The sequence below is a fragment of the Nicotiana tabacum genome, chromosome 20, assembly GCF_000715075.1.
Source record: "Nicotiana tabacum cultivar K326 chromosome 20, ASM71507v2, whole genome shotgun sequence".
NCBI classification, from domain to species: Eukaryota; Viridiplantae; Streptophyta; class Magnoliopsida; order Solanales; family Solanaceae; genus Nicotiana; species Nicotiana tabacum.
In genome coordinates this window covers 57,562,604-57,580,596 of record NC_134099.1, presented here as the reverse complement: position 1 = coordinate 57,580,596, position 17,993 = coordinate 57,562,604, and the positions used below count along the sequence as shown (strand labels likewise).

General features: G+C 38.7%; 1 protein-coding gene across 4 annotated transcripts; it reads left to right on the top strand.

The window, feature by feature from the left end:
• Positions 1-1,690: 1,690 nt before the first annotated feature.
• On the top strand, positions 1,691-16,622 carry LOC107818560 (uncharacterized). 4 transcript variants are annotated; one of them, XR_012703945.1, is made up of 3 exons: positions 1,691-2,171; positions 8,201-8,302; positions 16,364-16,622. XR_012703945.1 is itself a non-coding variant. In XM_075241231.1 (3 exons), the coding sequence occupies exon 3, from the start codon at positions 11,943-11,945 to the stop codon at positions 12,975-12,977; it is 1,035 nt and encodes a 344-aa protein (XP_075097332.1). In that variant the 5' UTR covers positions 1,691-2,171; positions 8,201-8,302; positions 11,078-11,942; the 3' UTR covers positions 12,978-16,356. The 4 variants fall into 4 exon arrangements, 2 of the variants coding, with proteins under 2 accessions (XP_075097332.1, XP_075097331.1); XR_012703944.1 differs by having other exon boundaries at positions 8,171-8,302; XM_075241231.1 differs by lacking the exon at positions 16,364-16,622 and adding an exon at positions 11,078-16,356.
• The last annotated feature ends 1,371 nt before the right edge of the window (positions 16,623-17,993 follow it).

The window sequence follows — 17,993 nt, the reverse complement described above, 5'->3', positions numbered from 1 at the left end:
CTCACCTGGAGAGCAGGGAATACATTTGAAGTCAGCAGTCAGGAGCCCGCCTGGAGATCAGGGAATACATTTCAAGTTTAGCAATCAGGAGCTCGCCTGGAGAGCAGGGAATACATTTCAAGTTCAGCAGTCAGGAGCCCACCTGAAGAGCAGGGAATACATTTCAAGTCAGCAATCAGGAGCCCACCTAGAGAACAAGGGAGTACAATTCAAGTTTTAGCTTTCAAGTTCTTATTGATATTTGGTAATGTGATTCGTTTTACACTTACATATGTGCCCAGATACCCAAATGGGGGCAAAAAAGTTTCTTTGTTTTTGTCTATTTTATTGAAGTCATGAGCCCGCCTGGAGAGCAGAGAATACATTCAAGTTTAGCAATCAGGAGCCCGCTTGGAAAGCATGGGAATATAATTCAAGTTTAGCAGTCAGGAGCCCACCTGGAGAGCAAATACAGTTCGAGTTCAACAATCAGGCGTCCACCTGAAGAAAAGGAAAATCATCTCAGATTGCAATTCAAGTCAGCAACCAAAGAATCTCGCGGCAAGAATGCGAGTCAACAGTCCGAGGTGATCAATAGAAGTTAGTCACAATAAAGAAAAAGAGAGAAAGGCAAGAAATGAATCCAAATGCAGAAGTTGATGGAAGATGTGAACTGCTTAAGACATGGTGGAAGTCATAAGGACTACATGTCCGGTCTTGATCCAAAGAGCTGTAGAAGAACGAGCTAGCACCTGCAGCTAACAAGCGCCAAGGTTCAAATCTAAAGTCTACATGAAGAACCATTCAAGACTCAAGATCAAGCTTCAGCAGACTTATAGATAGGAATCTTGTAATTCGTAGTTGACAGGCTTAGCTAGTCTTTTTCATCTTTTGATTTTTGATGTAATAACAGGACTGCGGACCGGAACCTCGGCGGAACGGCACCTTGACCGGCTCTTCACCTCGGCATACTCCATCATCTCACTCACCTCTGAACTACACGTGGCCTGATTCCTTTATAGCCAAGGATATGTAGGCAGCTCATATACCAGGGCTCGGTCACATTCCCATTTTTTCCTAGTTTTGGTCTCTTTAAATAAGGGTCGGGTCAAAATACCTATCTAGTCGTTCTTCGTTTGAAAATGCTTCGCGTTTCCAGTCAAAGAGGGGCAGCTGTAGACATGTGATTTTTGACCCTCCCCAAGATTTTTCATATTTTAGCACGTAAATATTTAATTTAGGCCTAATATAGCTATTTCAACTATTTTTGACTACTTTCCTTTATTTTCGTCATAAAAATGAAAAATTACAAAAAATATGTTAGCTTACGTATCTTTCATAAATTTAAATAAAAAATATACAAAAATAGTACCTTATTTTTATCCTTACATAATCTTGAAAATACAAAAAATATATAATAGTTTCATGTCAGCTTTTGCATTATGTAGTATTTTTATCTTATTTTAAAAGGAGTCGTAAGGTGTTGGATCATAATTTTAAGAGTTTTAGAACTCAGTTCTTGGCCCAATTCGGATTAGTCCATTAACCCTAGGGACCCTTCTAGACTCTTCTTTGGAATAAAAACAAACAAAAAAGACCCTAGGGACCTAATACACAAAAGACCTAGGGACTAGTTGGCAAAATATACAAAATATAGACCTAGACCTAGGGAATATAGAGGAGGGGCGAGAAAATCTGAAGGGGGGGGGGGGGGGGGACCTAAGGAAAAAAGATCTGAAAGATATCCTAAAGCTAGAGCGCCGCTTTCAGAGAACCCCACCCCCTCGATCGAGTATCTTCTTCTTCTTATGCCATTTTCAATGGTTTCGTCTGAAGCAAAGAGCAACGACTCCATGAGCTACTGTTCTTGAACAAAATTGAGACCCTAGCATCAGCTTCCTCTTATCCAAAAAGAAAAAATAAAAGACCTGAGCAGCTAGAAACGGAAGGGATCGAAAATTTCCAACAGTTTCTTCATCTCATAACTCCGACGACCCTCCATTGAGTCCGGTGAAAGCCGAGTTCGAACCCAGTGGTAAACTCAGCTACAAAACCATCTGAAACAACAGCTCAAAGCAGCACGAAACACACACAAAATTAGCCAAGGTTTTGAGTCGAGCCCATCGAGGTCGCCCGTTTGGTGTTCCAGTCGAAGGTTTTGCTTTCAATTTCCAGTAACCTGTATTGCCGAGGTATTTACCTGGAGTTTCTTTTCCGTTTGTGCAATCAACTACTGAAGAAAATCATTGCTTATTGAAGTGCACTTTTATTTGATATTTTTCTTAGCATGCTTTGCTTGTATGTATGAGTGTGTTCATGTCATGATTCATTCATTGTGTTTATATGTTGGGTCGTATTGATTTACTGCCTTCCTAGTGGTGTATTAAAATTCAGAATTTTATTTGTTTGCTTGTTTCTTTTGTTTTGATGAAGCAGTTTGTAAAATACTTGTTGAATTTTTATGATTAATTAGGAAGATGAAAGATCTGTTAAGACGAAATCTAATATCGGCCGTATGAATTGCATGATTTTGTTAGCTTTAAGGGGTTGTAGGCTTGGTTTGGATCCTTAGAAGAATTGATGTTCAAGTTTAAGTAAAAGGGTTGCATAATAATCCCACAGTTTAGTTCAGCGCTAGTTGCTTTAGGCACGTTACAATAAAATTATCATAGCTACAAGTACGGTTCCCGTGACGTAGTTGTGATACATAATCCCAAATTCGGGGGTGCATTTCATGTAACTCGATTATAAAAACTTCAAATAATGAGACTCTGTGAAATAATTTGAGGCGTGCCGTGCCAAATAAAATCTTAAAATGCATGGCCCTCGCTTAATTAGTATTTTAAAGTCCTTAGAATTCGAGGCGTGTCATTTAGCTAATTTTTATGGCCCCCGCAAAGTTGCTAAAGCGTAGTTGCTCTAGGCGCGTCATTTTAATAAAACTACCTTCCTAAATTCGGGTGCGCATTTATGCAACCCAAATGCAAATCTCAACAATATTAAAATATGTCAAAGACCACGGGTGCATTTATGTGACGTGGTTCAAGACGTGTTTTAATAACGTTGCAATCTTCCTAAAAATGAATAAAAGCGGTTAAAAACTAAAATTTGCACATAGGTTCATAATTGTTTAAAATCGGATAATTAAGCCGAATATAACAGTTGAGTGACCGTGCTAGAACCACGGAACTCGGGAGTGCCTAACACCTTCTCTCGGGTTAACAGAATTCCTTACCCAGATTTTTGGTTCGCGGACTGCTAAACAGAATCAATTTTTTTCTCGATTGGGGATTTGAACCGGTGGCTTGGGACACCATAAATTATCCCAAGTGGCGACTCTGAATTTTAAATAAAATAATCCCATTTCGATTGTCACTTTAAGTTGGAAAAACTCCCTTATACACCCTTCGAGGAGTGTTGGTAAAAAGAAGGTGTGACAATTCTTGATAGTAACCTAGTTCAACTGTTGATAATCAATGCACATCCTCGTAGAACTATCCTTCTTCTTCACAAAAAACATCGGTGCACCCCAAAGAGAAACACTCGATCTAATGAATCCTTTATTAAATAAATTTTGCAATTGCTCTTTCAATTCCTTCAACTCGGTTGGAGCCATATAGTATAGTGGGATAGAAATAGGCTAAGTGCCCGGAACCAAGTGAATACAAAATTCAATATCTATAATGAGTGACATGCCCAGTAAATCCGTCGGAAACATCTCCGAAAACTCTCTCACAACTGGTACTAAATCTACAGAAGGAACCTCCGCACTATAATCTCGAATGTAAGCCAAATACGCTAAACACCCTTTCTCAACCATACGTCGAGCCTTCAAAAATGAAACTACCCTACTCGTAGAATGGCCAAGGCCCCTCTCCACTCTTCTCTAGGCAACCCCAGCATAGGTAAAGTCATATTCTTGGTGTGATAATCCAAGATAGCATGATACAGGGATAAATGCCCCAACTGCAAACACTCTTGGGGTCTGATATCTATGAGTCATCTACTCGGGATTACGAGTAGCGGGATTCTGAGCTCCTCCCCCGGCCTAAGAAATAGCTGGTGCCATAGAAAGCACCCTTTCTAGAACCATGCTCTTCATAACGTCAACCATGCAGACCAATGCGTTCTAAAGCACTAGGCTAATGATGAACCCCTCTAGGACCCAAGCTAGCCCTACCGGCTCAACCTAGATTGGAATCTGCTCATCCTCTAGAGCTATCTGAGGCTTTATTGTCGTTGTTCTAGCACAAGCATGAGTAGCTGCAGGTGTTGTTGCACGTTCCCTAGGCTAGGTTCTACGTCTGCCTCTGCCCCCTCGTGGCGGCTATAACTTGGGGCTCCGGCTCCTGATCGGCTACGGCTAACACATATTTTCTCACTATTTGTAAGAGAATAAGAGAATGGAGATTGAAACTCAGGATAGAACAAAGTTACACGATATAGAAAGAAAGAAAGTGAAGTTTCCTAAAAGTCTGATAGCCTCTCGAAGATAAGTACATACGTCTCTGTACCGATCCTCAAGACTCTATGAAGCTTGCTCATGACTCGTGAAACCTAGTGCTTTGATACCAACTTTTCACTATCCAAAATCCCAACAAGACATCGTGATAACGCCTAACACTACTTGCTAGGCAAGTCAACACTCAACCACAACAAGAGATATAAAACTAACATATAACAGCATGTGAATGAGAGTAAAATCCCCACAATTCACAATGAGTCTAAACCAAACGACCATCAAAGTAACCTCCCAAGATTTGGTATCACTCAGTACATGAACATCTAAAGATTTACTAAATGCATAGTCTGAAAGAAATATAATATCATTTGATACAATTAAATAGTAATAGAAATTACAAAAATGTGACTTAAAGGCCTTTAGACGAGAATGCAACACTACCTTGAGTCTCCTTGTAGTCCAAGCTATGCTCCCTTTTGAATGTCGCTAGGGCCAATGCCCAAATATGCACAAAAAGTGTAAAAGTATAGTATGAGTATAACTGACCCCATGTACATAGTCAATGTCGAGCCTAATCCCGATAACGTAGTGATGAGGATAAGACAAGACACCTACCCTATAAATCGTGCATTTAAATAACAAGAGATAGAACAAGTAAGATAACATGTGGAATTAACCAGTTAGATAGCAAGTGAGATGACAAGTAAGATAACAAGTAAGATGGCAAGAAATATAACAAGTGAAACGACAAATGAGATAACAAGTGAAATAACAAGTAAGATGGCAAGTGAAGAAGTGCAAGGACTAGTGAAGAAACGACAAAGAGAAATAACGACCATATTTTCTCAAATAACACAACCAAATCTTTCGTAACAACTCAAATTCGGGAGAATAACAAGGCACCCATGAAGCAACATAGACAAGTCCTCAATCCTCATAGTAAAAGCAAAGAATAAAAGAGCATGTAAAATAGCATGGTAACCTTCTTCGTGCATTTCTCTCTCAACCTCACAATTACGGAAACACCGTTTTGCATATTTACTCTTTCTCACAAGGACAGAAACACCTTTCGTGCAATAATGATAATATCAAGAAACATGAAACCACCATTCGTCCATAATCACTCTTCCTCACAAGACCCTTCTTGCAATTTAATCTTCTTCACCAAGCATAAATATATAAAACAATACCAAGCAAGGTGGGAAGCACCAACAACACCAAGAATAGTGATTAAATATAACACACTACATGGTAACCATCACTTTTACACAAATAGCCAAGACAACATTTCAAGAATTTTAACGCCCAATATCTCAACAAACTCAACATAGCTAATAACAAGAATAAGAACAACCAATGAGTTCCATAATCTATTTAGAGCATGGAAGACATAATGCATAAAGCAACATAACATAAATAAAGCTATTCTACCTGCATACTTAACACATAATAAATGTATATTCACTCGTCACCTTGCATATGCGCCACCCCCAACACATGTAACACGTAGCAAATAGACCTAATTACATCCTAATTTTCTCAAATCAAGGTATACCAAGATACTTACCTTTTTCGGATAAAGTCAACTTTCCAATATGGCCTTGCCTTTAAAACAAGCCTCCAAACCGCTCGAATCTAGTCAACCAATATTTAGATAAGTCAAAACAAGCTTTGGGAACTACCATAGTATAAAAAGAGTTCGATCTTTAATATAATTGGAAAAGTTAACAAAAGTCAATCCAGGCCTACTTGGTCGAATCGAAATCAAGAATAAATTTCTATTACCCATTCATCCCGGAGTCCAAATATATAATTTATTTTGAGATCCGACCTTAAATCGAGGTTTAAATCTCTAAAATAAAAAATCTATATTCTACCCAAAATCCTATTTCAACTGTATGAAATCCTAGATATAGGGGTGAAAATCTATGGGGAATAATAGAAATTAATAAAAAATAAGTTAATGTTACTAACCTATGAAGTTGGGAAAAAAAAAATCCTCTCCAAAATCACCTCCTTACATAGTTTAGGAAATTCAGAAATTCCTTATTTTTATCGTAGCTGCGGATATCGCAATTATGAACTAGCTTGCAAATGAGAACCATTGGTCGCATTACGAAGAGGGCTTGAGCCATAGAGTCACAAATGTGACACTTGCTTCTCAATTGTGAGCATCGCAACGCAATCCGAGCTTCGCAATTACGAAGTTGACCTCCCCTTCCCAAACTTCGCAAATACGAGGTGTTGTTCGCAATTGCGAATCTCGGATTTGCTAGCAGCTCATCCCAATTGCGATGACTATAGCGCCAACAATGGAAACTTAGCAAAATCAACACAAAACTAATTCGAAACTCACGTGAGCCCCTCGATCTCCATTCCAAACATCCATACAAGTATATAAACCTCACACAAACTCGCTCGTAAGCTCAAAATATCAAAATAACATCTACAATCAAGAATCAAGCATCAAAACTCAAAGATGCAAATTCCAACTTTCAACAATAAGTGTCGAAACGGCCTCAGGTCACCCGGAACCCAAACCAAACATACGTACAAGTCCAAAATAATCATAGAAACCTATATAAATAGTTAAATATTAATCCGAGGTTGTTAGAGTATTGATCGTGGTTAATTCTAACAACTTTAAAGTTGAGAAATCAAGATTTCATTGTAAAAACACATTTAATATTTTCAAAAATTAAAACGAACCATGCACACAAGTCATAAGTCATCAAATGAAGTTATTTAAGGTCTGAAATCACGAAATGGGTTAGAACTCAAAACGATCTATCAAGTCGTTACAAAGCTGAGAGAAATTTGGGCCAAAAAAAAATTCTGATGAAGAAAAAATGGACAAAAATGTAATTTTACGACGAAGCTTCGGCGATTTTCCGTCGGAGCAGTGGTGGTTGGCAGCAAAGATAGATGGTGGCCGTTGGGTGGGAAGGGGACAATAACAACTTGCGTTTGTGTGAGGGAGAAGACAAAATCCTTAATTTTGTGAGAGTTGTTGAAGATTGTATATGTTTTGTGAAGAAACTATTGTTGGGTTTTGAAAATAGAATAGTATTACTACTAATTACGGTCCTATTTTTAGCATATATATATATATATATAGGAAACTAACCAAAGTGCATTGGCACCTACTCATTCCAGCTACACTATCCGTTGATGTAGTTCATACTTCCAGACCTCCTGCTTCTAAAGCTTCAATTGAAAGAGAAACCAACAAATCAATTAACTTCAACAAATGGCCACATGCTCAAGGTTGCCCATGGCATCCTCAGTTCCATGCTCTTCATCGCCACTTAAACACCGAAGTTTTAGCACACTATGTGCAGGCAATAGCAAAAATAGTACCAAAATTCCAATGCCTCCAATGAACCCTAAGGATCCCTTCCTGAAGAAGCTCGCCTCAGTTGCTGCCAGTAATCCATAAGCACTATTCAATCGGTCCCCAAATTCTGATACGCCACCCTACTTAGACATTTATGTCTCCCCTAAGCTTATGGCTACTGCCTGAAATTGAGTATGTTTTGAATCGGTAGGGATTCTGTTTGTAAATTGATAAATCTGTTGCATTTTCAACTCTGATGGTCTGCTTCTCCAATTGCTTTCCAGCACTGCCATTAATGTTTATTATTTGACTTTATTGTTTTGCCTTTATCTTTAACTACTCAAGTTTTGACTCCTCTAAAGGTAGATTGTTTTGTTTTCTGATTGGTGCAGTTTGGTTTGTCATTTTGTTTCTTGAATTAGGCGGAGAGGTCAGTTTCATACAACGAGCACAGGCCAAGGAGGCCTCCACCAGACTTGCCCTCATTATTGCTCCATGGTAGAATAGTTTACATTGGTATGCCGGTATGTTCATCATGTTTTTTTTTCTCAGCTGCTATGTGGTTATTTCTTATTTTCTGCAAAAATTGCATTAGGTAATTGAAAATAAGGCTGATTTTCATCTTCGTCCATCAAACTACTTATCTAAGGTTCTTCTTGTGTTAGTTGGACAGTAATTCTGACAGCTATACTGGTGTCAAACTAAATATACTTTCTGGGATGAATCCCTCACCCCCCCCCCCCAATCAAAAGGAAAAATAAATAGAGAGACACAAACACATTCTACTTCCTGTAAGAACTAGCATGATCAGATTTACAATATTTGAAACACACTATTTTGACTTGAAACAGTAGAAGTCATTAACGAATTAAAGATGTAGCTAGTATTATCAAAGGCGAAAAGCGCGAAAAAGCTCTAGGTTCTGTCGGGGCTTTAAGCACAAAGCACAAATAAAACGTGAGTTTTAATGAAGAAAGACGTGAATGGAGAAAAACTACAAATATATATGTGTAGTCCAAGACTAATATCTATAAGTATGAATACCAAATATATGGACAAAGAAATTGAAGAAAATTTACAAGATATGAATACCAAATATATGGACAAAGAAATTGAAGAAAATTTACAATAAAGTGAAATATCAATTGTGTAGTATCGCGTCTTCTGGATTACGCTCGTTAGCAAGGAAAAGTATGTCTTAGAGACTTGATGATAACACTGAAGCGCCCGTTAAGCGAGGTGAAGCGCTCAGCATGTTTTGAGCCTCGCTTCAGGGCTTAAGTGCGCTTGAAGTGCGTCTATGATGACACTAGATGCAGCTGATAATCTCATCATGCAATGTCTTGAGAGGATATTTAGGCAAACTTATCTCTAGGTATAACATCAATAGCTGATACAATAGCCTTTGGCACTATGGTCTTCCTAAGATGATTTATGAACTAATGCCTCTTCTCAATTCTTTGGCTGTCGGAGAAATGAAACAAACTTTTGAAGCACTGGAAAAGGGCTAACATGTATGTGGAAGCTTTTGAAGTCTTTTTTAATAGTTCTTTAGATTTATTAAGTAGAGTGATCTCTCTTTTTACTGTAATTGCAAACATCTTAACTCTAAATTCTGAAGTTGCAACAGCCTTCTACAAAAGTGGTTTCTGTTAAATGTTGGTAATGAGATTTTTGTTTCTTTTACACTACGAAAACTGGATGCAAGAAATCGACATTCTCTAACTTAATCATTTCCTTTCTTTTCTGTATAATAGCTTTTCAATATGATTTTTAATGAATGACATCTTAAAAGTTTTGACACGAAGAAAAGCTTTAAAGGAAGGAGATTTCTATAATGGTCCAGTATACCTAAGGGTTACATTGAAATATAAGAAGCTAGAGGGAAAGATGTTGTAATTTTGAATTGGGAAGAATCCAACTTTGAAGCAAGAATTTGCAAGAGTTGGAGCCTATCCGTTTACCCACAATCTCCTGTTCTGGATGATACGTGTTTGCTTGTAGATGTATGTTGCTCCAACACTTAAAAAAAGAAAAGTTAGAGAAAAAAGGAAACAAGATGGTTAAGTGTCAGAAATTCACATAGTTGAAGGATTAATGACAGTTTGTGGAAAATAATCAACGAAACTACAGCTAGACCTCTCTATAACAACATCTCTGTATAACAACCATTCACTATACAACCCAAGTTTTCTCGGAAATTATCTTTTAAGTTATATTTTATCTCTCTGTTAGTTTGATAGTTAAATAGTAGTAAATAATCCTAATCCCATATGTATTAGGAGTAGGACATATATTATATATATAGGGCTCATTGTATCATTGTAATTATTAATCAATAATAGTTTCTCCCGTACATTCTCACATGGTATCAGAGCATTAGTGAGAAAACATCGCTGTGCGTCATTCTAGCGTTAACCGAGAAGAAAGAACTTAGTCATCGTGCAATTTTTCCGGTGACCTAAGGCCTGTCTACGTGCAAGTCACTTTCTGTCGGTGTTGTGCAAAAACCAACACCACCACGAGGTAGATCACTCCTCGGCGACCAACCCGTTAAAATTTCTCCGGCAGAAAAGCTGCCACGCGCCTCCATGCGCCGGCAACAGAAATTTTCCGGCAAAGGTTCTGACCCACGCTCGGGCGCGTGGGCCACTTTTCGGCCATTTTTTCGCGAAACTCCTTCAGGATAGCTTGCTCTCCTCATAATTCCGAGCCTACCCATCTAGTTCAAATCAAATTCTGACCACTTTTATATTTTTCCGGCGTGAACAACGATTTTTCCGGTGTGAACAGTAATTCCCAAAAAGAATTTGCTTTATTCCTGGCGTAAACATTACAATGGCATTCATATCACAAGCCTTTGACTCACAATCCACTGGATCCAATGCAATTCATATGGTTTCTATACCGGATTATATGGAGTTCCTTCAGTATAAAACATGTAAACAAACATCTGCAGGATAGCTTCCGTTGTTCAAATAGATAGTAGCGTGACTTGTGTCTCCCAATCTTCAACCTCTGAGTCTTGGGTCATTGATTCCGGTGCATCTGATCATATTTTTGGTAACAAATCTCTTTTCACTAGTATTTCATATTCTCAATCTCTTCCAATAGTCACAATGGCCAATGGGTCTTAAGCCATGGAAATTGCAATAGGTCAAGTAAGTTCACTTCCTTCCTTACCTTTAGACTCAGCTCTTTATGTTTCTGGTAGTCCTTTTAATCTCATAGCCATTAGTCGCTTAGCCAAATTACTTAAATCTGCTGTTTTATTTCTTGATGACCTTGTTTTTATACAGGAACGCAGTACAGGGCGGATCATTGGTACCAGACGTGAATCAGATGGATTTTATTACCTTATCCTTGCAAAATCACATGGATTCACATCTTGTCTTCCTCCAATAACTTGTCCCGTTACTGATTCACCAAATTTATTACATAAACGGTTAGGACATCTCAGTTTGTCAAAACTTCAGAAAATGGTACCTGGCTTATCTCACTTGTCCACTCTAGAGTGTGAGTCATGTCAGCTTGGTAAGCATACCCGCTCCCATTTCCCGCAGCGTCTTGATAATCGAGTAGAGTCACCTTTTACTTTAGTCCATTCAGATGTTTGGGGTCCTAGTCGGGTCAGTTCTACCTTGGGATTCCGCTACTTTGTCAGTTTCATTGATGATTATTCCAGGTGCACTTGTATATTTTTGATGAAAATTGAGTTATTTTTTATTTTCCAGACCATTCACGCTGAAATTCAAAATCAATTTGGGGTTTCTATCTGCACATTTCGTAGTGATAATGCCCTAGAGTATTTGTCTTCCCCATTTCAACAGTTTATGAACTCACATGAGATTATTCATCAAACATCTTGTCCGTACACATCCCAACAAAATAGGGTAGCTGAAAGAAAGAATATACATCTTATTGAAATTGCTCGTACCCTACTCATACAATCTCATGTTCCGCTGCGTTTTTGGGGGGTGCAGTTCTTACATCTTGTTATCTTATTAATCGTATGCCATCTTCAGCTATCCAAAATCAAGTTCCATTCTCTGTCCTGTTTCCCCACTTACCTTTGTTCTCTCTTTCACCCCGTGCCTTTGGGAGTACGTGCTTTGTTCATGACCTTACTCCAGGAAAAGATAAATTAGCTCCTCGTGCTCTTAAATGCATATTTCTGGGTTACAGAGAATGCAAAAAGGATATCGATGTTATTCTCCTGACCTTCAGCGATTTCTTATGTCTGCTGATGTTACCTTCTTTGAAACCCAATCATACTTCACAGGTCTAGTTAATCAGTTAGATATTTTTGAGGTGCTACTACTTCCTTCTTTTGGAGATTCAGTCCCTATCTCCCTTTCATCTTCCTCCATAGCTCCACCACCTACAGTTCCAGTTGCAGCTGCACCACTTATAGCTTCAGTGCCACCACCGAGTCCAGTGCCACCACCTAGTCCAGTTCCACCAACTATAGCTCCAGTGCCACCGCCTAGTCCAGTTCAACCTTCTATAGTTCCACCACTCCTGACTTATCATCGTCGTCCGCGCCCAGCATCAGGCCCAACTGATTCACGTCCTGCACCTGACCCTGCTAATACTGCGGACTTGTCTCCTCTTAATCAACCGATTGCACTACGAAAAGGTATACGGTCCACACTTAATCCTAATCCTCATTATGTCGGTTTAAGTTACGATCGTCTGTCATCATCCTATTGTGCATTTATGTCATCTTTGTTCTCTGTTTCCATCCCTAAGTCTATAGGTGAAGCACCGTCTCATCTCGGATGGCGGCAGGCTATGATTGACGAGATGTCTGCTTTACATGCGAGTGGTACTTGGGAGCTTGTTACTCTTCCTTCGGGGAAATCGATTGTTGGTTGTCGTTGGGTGTATGCAGTCAAAGTTGGTCTAGATGGCCAGGTTGATCGACTTAAGGCTCGTCTTGTTGCCAAAGGTATACTTAGATATTTGGACTCGATTACAGTGATACTTTCTCTCCTGTGGCTAAAATTACATCAGTCCGCCTTTTTCTATCCATGGCTACTGTTCGCCATTGGCCTCTCTATCAGTTGGACATTAAGAATGCTTTTCTTCACGGTGACCTTGAGGATGAGGTTTATATGGAGCAACCACCTGGTTTTGTTGCTCAAGGGGAGTATAGTGGCCTTGTATGTCGGTTGCGGCGGTCCCTCTATGGTCTAAAGCAGTCTCCTCGAGCCTGGTTTGGTAAGTTCAGCATAGTTATTCAGGAGTTTGGCATGACTCGTAGTTAAGCTGATCACTCTGTATTTTATCGACATTCTGCTTCAAATCTCTGTATTTATCTGGTCGTTTATGTTGACGATATTGTTATTACCGGCAATGATCAGGATGGTATTAGTAAGTTGAAGCAACATCTCTTTCAGCACTTTCAGACTAAGGATCTGGGCAGATTAAAGTATTTTCTGGGTATTGAGGTTGCTCAGTGTAGCTCAGGTATTGTGATCTCACAACGGAAGTATGCCTTAGATATTCTTGAGGAGACAGGAATGACAGGTTGTAAACCTGTTGACACTCCGATGAATTCGAATTCTAAACTTATGCCAGGACAGGGGGAGCCTCTTAGCGATCCTGCAAGATATAAGCGGTTGGTTGGTAAATTAAATTACCTCACAGTAACTATACCTGACATTTCCTTTCCTGTGAGTGTAGTGAGTCTGTTTATGGATTCTCCCTATGATAGTCATTGGGATGCAATTGTCCGCATTCTTCGGTATATAAAATCAGCTCCAGGCAAAGGCTTATTGTTTGAGGATCGAGGCCATGAGCAGATCCTTGGATACTCAGATGCTGATTGAGCAGGATCACCTTCTGATAGACATTCTATGTTTGGATATTGTGTCTTAGTAGGAGGAAATTTGGTGTCTTGGAAGAGCAAGAAACAGAATGTGGTTGCTCGGTCTAGTGCAGAAGCAGAATATCGAGAAATGGCTATGGCGATATGTGAGCTAATTTGGATCAAACAGTTGCTCAAGGAGTTGAAATTTGGTGAGATTAGTCAGATGGGACTTGTGTGTGATAATCAAGCTGCTCTTCATATTGCGTCAAATCCAGTGTTCCATGAGAGAACTAAACACATCGAGATTGACTGTCACTTTGTTAGAGAAAAGATACTCTCTGTGAGCACGTGATTTTTGCCCTATATATGAATAATTCCCAAAAATTCAAACAAAATAATTTTTGTGCATTTTGGTATCATTTTCTGATATTGGTTGCGTTTTATTTGTGCATGTTAATTCATAAAAAATATGCATTTGCATTTAGGATATAATTTCATACTTTTAGGATCAATTAGGGGTTGGTTTATTTTAGAACCAAGCATGAAAAATTACAAAAAAAAAATAGTTCATTTTTGCATTTTTATTGTTTTAATCGTGAATTTGTCGAAAAATAGGTTTAAAATAATTTCATAATTTAATTAGTGTAGCTTTGGAATATTAGGATTTTATTTTAATTTTTAATTTTTGCATATTTATAAATAAAGGGGTCTTTAATACAAAGCCACAATTGGGCTCTTTCAATTGAATTCCACCACAACCCAAAACAATGTCATCCGCCCAGGCCCAATGTCACCCCATCCGGACCCAACCCTATTTCAACCAAACGACGCCGTTTGGCGTTGTTAAATCTGAGCCCTTAATCATGTTAATCCAACGGCCCATAACCCTTCCCCATTTGACATAAAACTGTCCGAATAAACCTCTAACCCTAGAGACATCAGATCTTCTTCCTCGTACCAATCTCCATCCCCGCCGGAACCTCGACGCCGGCAAACGATTTCCATGCCAAAAAGCCCCAAATTAACACCATAGATCCCCCATGAATCCCTCTTTCCATTCCTAGCATTGGTTTCCCTCGAATATTGCCGGAGCTCGTCGAATCTCCGATTGAAGTTTTCCAGCCAAGTCGCAAACTCATCCAAACCGGCCCAAAATCACACCACACCATCCCCAGACTTCCCTCAACCCAAATCCATGACCATCTTCCTTCGAATCTCGGTGAAGCGGCTCGAATTTCAGATCTAGAATTTCTGGCCAAAACCCTAACCCAAAATCTTTGTGATTTTGGACCGTAATATCCTTAACCATGTGTTCTCTTGTAAAAACACATGGTTAGGGATGTTATGTGTCAAAAATCTGGAAAGATTCGGATGTCAGCAACTGGCCAGAGTTTCTCGTGCTTCAGTGAGATTTCTTGTTTCTTTTTACTTGCATGGTCGAAGTTTTAGTTATAGTTTTGATTTCAGTAAGTGTTCTGTTAATTTTACTATTTATTATTGTGTATTAGTATAGTTTAAATTTTCTTTGTTCCTTGTTCTATCTGTTTTAATCAGTGAAACATCTTCGCATTTTTAGTTTTGTTTTAGTTTGATGCATTTGTCATTTGTTAGTTAATCATAGTTTTAATTTCAGAATCGGCATAATTGATTAGTTTGGATTCGATACCATTCTGTCCATTAAATGTTAGCTAGATGTTTAGATTAATTTCAATTTCTTTTTAGTTCTGAATTTGATGTTCGAATGGTCGATTGTGAGTTTATTGGTTAAAAGTTAGTTTATTTTCATTTAATGTTGACTATTAGCTTAAACTTTGCTTTGATTGATCCTGGTCTCCTGGTTTTTCTAAGTTGTTTGGGTTTGGGTGATTGAATAATTGGGATTGGTTAGTTCAATTGGTTAATTTCTGAGTTCTAATTAATCAGTCCTAGTTAGTTTTGAATTAATTTAGATTGGTTATAGCTGTTGAGAATGTAGGTAGAATCAGTAACTTTGAGAAGCTTTCAGGGGTAGTTTAGGCATGGAAAAGGGTAATTCTGATAAGAATAGTAATTTTAAAGTAGGGGTAAGGGTAGTATAGGTATTGTGGGGGTAGAAGAGCATCCTAGGGCCTTCTAGAAGGGTACTTTAGTGTAGGTGTTAGCACAATAGAGGGATTTACTTGTTGAGCAAGTCAAAAATAAAGGGACTAAACTGAAAATAAGGAGGGACTAAAAAGAAACCCAAAATCTGATTGACCCTCTTGTATCACCTATAAAAGGGCATCAAGTGCCTTGAGGAAGGGGATTGAATTTTCAGCCCAAAAATCCCCACCAAAAGCTCTCCTCCTTGCTTTCAATTTCAGCTAGCATTTCAATTCCAATACTTAAGAAAAAACATCAAAAAATGGAAAAATCAAAAACAGTTTTACTATTTCATCACTAGTGTTAGTGATTCTCAGTCCTTCCTTGGGCATTCCTCATTCCAGCTCAAGGTTCTATTTCTAAAAGTGTTCGGGAGTGATTATGACTGATTCAAGTGAGTTTGGGGCCTATTAGCTTGGACTTCAGTTGAGATTTAGGTCCAGTAGGATTTCAGAGGCATCTAGGCTCAGCTGTGAGGGCTAGGAGTGCATTTCAAGTGTGTGTTGGACTGATCTGTTGAGTCTGCTTATATTTTTGATTTTTGAAAATCATTTCCTGGCCTGTTCTGTGATGATATACTGCTGAGTTTTGTTGTTGTTGCTGTTCAAAGTAGCTGACTTCTTTTCTTCTCATATTTTCCCTTATCCAGGTACACAATTGTATCTCTGATGACTGTGAGCTAAAGTGTGCAGAAACGAATTTATGTGAAGAGTGAATTTACTTGCAGAATTGAGTTCTGATTTAACTAATTTCCAGATCTACGTATTCAGTTTTTAGTTCATTGATATTGTTTAAGTTTTGCTTGCTTTTGTGTTAAATGGACTATATAAACTGTTATGTTTCGGATTCATGTGATTACTATAAAGTGAGCACTAGTGTTAGTTGATTACATGATAGGTTGATAGCAATGTTGGCGTGAATTAATTCAGAAGTAGTTAGTCTGCTTTGTGTTGTTGAAATGGTGTCTACAGCTTGGTTCTCACCTTAATGATATCTGAGGACTCACTGGAATACCAGTAGATAAATTAGTCTGTGCATAAAACTGGAATTCAATTGACTAATATCCCTTTAATTCGAGTAGATGCGTATTGTTTCCCCTCTGCTATAATTATTGAACACTTAAAATAATTTAGGGGTAATTTCAGTGGGCGTTTGGCTGAACTAAATCGAGGCTTCGCTGGGCTCAGCGATAAGCCATCTCAGGCTATCACACGGACTGCCTTCATGAGTTTGGGCTTCCTAGGGGATTCGATCCCAGGTGCTGTTATCTGTCACCTGGGCTTTTCTTTCTCCTGCCTGACCGAATTTTTGGGCCGTTTCTGAAGCCCATCAGTAGTCCAGCTCATTGTTGAGGTTGGACTACTGAATTTTAGTGCATAATCTCAGTTCGGTTTTCACGTAATTAAGTTTTCTTTCTTCTTTTAGGGACAATTGATCAATAGAAAATTGTAGTCACTCTCAATTGGGCCTTTTTAATAAAATGTTGAGACGAACCTCGCCAAACAAAATCATGTATGCGGGGCCCTCAACTTGGAAAGGTTGTTGAGTAAATTCCACAGCCTTCCCCAAAATAATAATACGTTAGAATATTTAGGCACGATTTAATTAAATCACTTTCTTAAATTCGGGTGCGTATTGATGCGGCCCAAATCTAAATCTCGACGAAGTCGAAATGTGTTGACAACCGCGGGTGTATTGATTGCGACGTGGTTCGAAACGCGTTTTCACGACGTCGTAATTCTTTAAAAATAAATAATGATAAAAAGTGGTTTACGAATAAAAGGCACATAAGTTAGGAGGTATTAAAATCAGATAAAATCAAATGCAACAGTTGAGCGACCGTGCTAGAACCACGGAACCCGGGAATGCCTAACACCTTCTCCCGGGTTAACAGAATTCTTTACTCGGATTTCTGGTTCGCAGACTGTTAACAGAGTCATATGTTTCCTCGGGTCGGGATGCAACCGGTGACTTGGGACATCATTATTCTCTCAAGTGGCGACTCTGAATAATTAATAATTAAATCCCGTTCTGATTGTCCTTTAAGTTGGAAAAAACTCCCTTATACTCCCTTCCGCGAGGTGTAGGTAAAAAGGAGGTGTGACAGCTCTGGCGACTCTGCTGGGGACCGAACCCAGAATCTCTGGTTCAGGGTTCAGAATTCGAGCTTAGATAAATTGTTGTATTTGGTTGTATCTGATTTTCCTACATGCTTTGTGCTGAATGTGCTAAATGTTACCGCTTTGATATTATCTAAACTATATATAAACTGTGCCAAC